General features: G+C 30.8%; 1 protein-coding gene across 1 annotated transcript; it reads left to right on the top strand.

Moving 5' to 3' along the window:
- The first annotated feature begins 834 nt into the window (after positions 1 to 834).
- LOC145834933 (kelch-like protein 7) lies at positions 835 to 2,336 on the top strand. Its single transcript, XM_082942465.1, has 2 exons — positions 835 to 1,063; positions 1,216 to 2,336. Exons 1-2 carry the CDS (start codon positions 835 to 837, stop codon positions 2,334 to 2,336), a joined length of 1,350 nt encoding a protein of 449 aa, XP_082798591.1.
- Positions 2,337 to 4,905: the final 2,569 nt, after the last annotated feature.

Genomic DNA, 4,905 nt, shown 5'->3' on the forward strand with positions numbered 1-4,905 from the left:
TGTATGCTGACTCAAACCTTATCTGCCTGTCTTCGTCTCAGTTTATCCAAAATCCAGCCGTGCATTGACATGCTTGTTGCAAAAAGACAAGTTCAAGTTTCGCACTAAATGTTTTTTATTTATTTTTTGTTAGGCATCTAACCCGTTTATTACAGTAATCTGTGAATTCGATTAGGTTCATGTTTATTTCGTTATTGTTTGTAGCTCTGATTTTGTTTTTATTATGCAAGGAAAGATTTTCATGACGTTACAATTAATCATGTTTGTTTTCGTTTATTTATTATAGAATCATAAAACACCTATTGCCTCTGGCGCACTTTGAGTTTGACTCGACTTAATACTATTACAATTAGTATGATTTTTAACAATGAAATAGTTTTGCTAAAAAATTAGTTTTTCACTGAAATTTTTTTGTTTTTTGCAGGAAATATTATATTAAATATTTATGTAAAATTAATTTAGGGGTTCCGCGGAAAAGTTGAACTTTGGAAAAGGGTTCCGCCACTAGAAAAAGGTTCGGAAGCAATGGTTTAGGCTATGAGTAAATAAAATAAATTAATTTTGATTTTTAGATCGTAGGTCGTTAAGCTAATAAATATAATTTCTACTTTCAATATTTGTTATTTGTTAAACATACAACATAAACATTTACAAATGACTTAAAACTAACTTATTATCAACAGCAACCTAAAATTAATATATGAAATGTCAGTTGTCGTTAAGCTAATCAATATAATTTTTACTTGTATTTTTTATTAAACATCATATATACAGTTTTACAAATGACTTAAAACTAACTTATTATCGACAGTGAACTAAAATAAATATATAAAAATGTCAACTTTTGAAACCACAACTGGTAACATTGAAGCATCGAGCGCACCTGGTGTTGGAGAAATAAGACCCACGAACTCTGAGAACCGTGAACTTTGTGAAGAGTTTCTAAGGAACTTCGATGAAAACGAAAATTCCGAAGACGAAGTTGTGAAAAGTTTCAAAAGAAATGCAGTTTTGTGTTTTGATGAAAGTGCATTGAAAAGTTTCTCTGACTTTTTTCGTACAGGTAAAGAGTTTTTTACTTTCTGTTAAGTTCTGTGATGTTTTTTTGTAGAATAAAAAGTATAATTTTTACAATTAGCATCTCTATCTAGTTTCAATAATTTTTGTTTTTTTTTTAATAAACGAATAATATTTGAATTAAATAAACTTTTGTAGGTAATGCGAAGTTATCCAACGAAAATTTCTTCAAAATTTACAAAGTGGCAAAACTACTTAATTTCGCCAATGCAAAGAAACATTTACTCGACTCGTTCAAGATCGACCTGAACATTGACAACGTTTGTTTCTACCATCAGTTTTCCAACATTGCCCACAACAAACAAATTAAAAAGTGCACTTTCGACTTCATAACAAGGTTGTTCTGCTACTTTGCCGAAAACAAAATGCTGGATAGTTTGAGCTTTGATCTCTTTGTGAGGATCTTGTCCAGTTCAGGCTTGAATATCACCTCGGAGCTTGAGGTAGCAAAAGCTGTGAACAGTTGGATTGAACACGATCCAAAATCAAGAAGCAAGCTCGCAATAGATTTGGTGAAAACAATTCGTCTACCTTTGCTCTCAACTGCTGCCTTAAACACGTTGTTAGATGCTGAAATATTTTCAAAATGTGCTGAGAGTAAGGGGGTTATACTCAAAGCTATAAGCGATAAAACTCTTCAGAATCTTGACCCTAGCTCTGTCGAATGTCGAGTGAGACATTGCGCTCAGGATAACTTTGAGTTGGCGCTTTGCAACATAGTGTCTATTGGATACGATATATATAAATATCGCGTACTGAAGTTGAAAAATGAGAACTACCCTTACGTCACTGAGATAACGCATATAGATGAAGATATCCGCGTGGTCTCCGTAGAGTTCGTGAATGGGATAATATACCTTTTTGGTTACGATTGTTTCCTCGATACAGTGTGGGTGAAGTCTTATTCAGTTTTGACTGCATCTTGGGAACAGGTGAAGTTTACCGATTGTTCGATAAACTGCGGCAGTTTTTCAACCTGTTGCTTGGCGGGAAAAATTTACATTTTGGGGGGAAACGCACTACGTAACGTATCAGGAACCAACTTTGTCCTTTTTGATCCCAACACTGAAAGTTTCAAGAAGCTGAAACATACCGAACGTTCCAGGAAGGGAGCAGCGTCATCCGTATTCAACGGGAGAATAGTGACGTCAGGAGGATTCGATCATCCGACATCCGTTGAAACGTACGATCACTGCGCGGGTGATTGGTCACGTGACATGCCCGACATGATGGAGGGAAAAAAGGTCATGCCTCGGTGAGCATCGGGAGCAAAATGTACGTGATCAGTGGAGCGGATAGTTGCGAGGTTTTTGACCTTTTCAGCGAGAAGTTTGCTCTTCTTCAAGCTCTGCACCTTAACGAGAAAGTTTTCAGCTGTCAGTGCGTGGTAAAGGGCAGCAAGATAATAGTGTTTGTTGGCAACCATAAATATGAATATGTTATTTTCGATCCGGAGAAATCAGAATGGAAGAAGATACATACTATCTGGCAATTCGATTTGCATCTTAATTATCACTGCGTTAAATATCCAAAGTTTAATGTTATTCTTTGATTGTTTTGCTTGGTGGTTCGATTATTTTACCGTGTAAAATAAAATTAATACTGAAATTAGCAAAGGCTTAACATTGTGGCCCTTTAATGCTTCTTATGTTATTTAAATCCTTGAAATTACACTTTTTTCTGCAGTTTGAATAGCACCATACAACTTTTTAAACTTCAACTAAGTATGACATGGAAACTTTTTCCACAAATGACTACATATCAAAAGTTAATTATTGTTATTATTCTTTAAAATGCACCGTATAGTATATAAGTAGAGCTTTTAAACAAGGGCTTTTATTTATTTGAAAAAAATGTTAGAAACCCTATGGCCTTCAAAAACTAACTAAAAATGTTTATTTTTTAACATAATGCTAAAAACTAAATTAATTAAAGAAGAATATAAAATAACATTATAAAATCATAAATGTAAAAGACGTTTAGGAATCTGTTTTTTTACAAGTTTATTTTTAATTACTGTTATTATAAAACTTGCAAAATTATGCTTAACTCTAATGTATTTTTTACAATAAACTAATTTTAGCAAACTTTAATAAATAGCATTGTACATTTTTGAAGTAAATTTTTCTTTCGAAATCGAAAACAGTGAAAAATCATTGTTTATACAAATATAGTAGAATTTGTAAACTTTATGTAACTTTGTAAATAGTATTAGTACAAAAAGCTCCCATAAGTTATAAATTCATTTTGAAATCACAGATAAATTCTAATTTTAACTCAGTTTCTGCTTTTAGCAAGTGTAACACCAGCAAATAATAAATTTTTAACTTATTTTAATTTCTTAATAGTTTTTGTTTAAATATTTAGCAAAAAATTCTAACATGTTAAGTATCTGCTTAATAAACGTTTTTAGTAAGTAATTTACTTTTTTTTTTTCAGGAGTTGTAAAAGTTGTTTTTCAAAAAAAAAACACGCCCCTGATGTAAAATGAAATACCTAACAATTTTAAAACTAGGGAATCTTTGATCTAATACAGGGTTTCCCAAACTTTTTTCGAAGACTCCCTTAAAGAAATTAAAAAAGCTCTGGCCCCCTTCAACATATTTTTTCAAAATATTTATGTTAAATACACCTAACATCTTTGTTGGATGTTCATCATCAACTCTAGAATATATAAAGTAAGCTTCAAATTATGGCCTCGTGGCTCCCCTTTTACATCTCGCGAACCTCTAACTTTCTGAAGTTTTACCAAAATATCTAGTATAACTTACAAAACTACTCTTAAACACGCCAAGACCTACTTTCCACCAAACTCAGAACAACTAGTGTAATTTTCAAATTATTGCCCCCTTTGAGCTTATAGTCCCCTAAATTCTCTGGGAAACCCTGATCTAAGAGTTACATTACTGAAAGAACAATACCAAAAAGTTTAATGAGGATATTATTTTGAACATGATTTTAAAGAAAGCTTATACTTGTGGTTTCTAATTTGTGTAGTTGGTTTCTTCATTGGCAAATTTTTTATTTATTTATAAAAGTTATACGTTTCACTAGTCTGTTGATTAAATGTTAGCATGTTTTATATTTGAATTTTTGTTGAAAACTGGTATTCAGAGGTAATAAATAGTATTTAATTATTGTATTTTACAGCTTAAATTAAAAGTTGCAATTGACCTAGAATAGATAGGTTCGTTATAATTTTATAACTTTTCCTCTTTTAATGTTGACACTAGTAGATGGAACTAGTTTTAAATTTTTTGTAAAACCAAAAAACTTTACTTAAAATTTAGTTTGTTTAAAAATGCGGTAACGTTTTAAATATTTTTATTTCAAAAGTAAAACAGGAATTAATAAAACTAGTTATTATTGATATGTATTCTCAAAAAGTTATTGAAAATGACTTAATCAATAGTTACAAAAAAAGTTTAGTTATTTTATACTAGAGATGTTAACAATATATTTTAATATAAACTCTGAAAATGAGTTAATAAATATTGTCTGAAAATTTACTTGTATTACTTACTGATAAAAAAAACTGAGTAAAATTAAAAATATAAACGTAATAAATATTCAGGGTTCGTGTGTGAATTTTTTTTCATTTAGCCTGACTGAGACCAATTTAGCCTGACATTTTTCAAAGTAAGGAAAATACCCTTTAGAAGTCATTTGAGGTATTGGGAATCTGATTAGTACCGTTGTAGTCTCCTACTTTAACCAGCTTTAGATCAAAACTTTATAAACTTGTTTGAACTTTAAAAATCTGCAAAAAGAACCTCATAGCTTAATTACAACTCAATAAAATAAGGCTAAACTGTGAAAAAGGTGATT

Source organism: Thalia democratica, chromosome 4 (assembly GCF_965202585.1).
Source record: "Thalia democratica chromosome 4, ktThaDemo2.hap1.1, whole genome shotgun sequence".
In the NCBI taxonomy this organism is placed as follows: Eukaryota; Metazoa; Chordata; class Thaliacea; order Salpida; family Salpidae; genus Thalia; species Thalia democratica.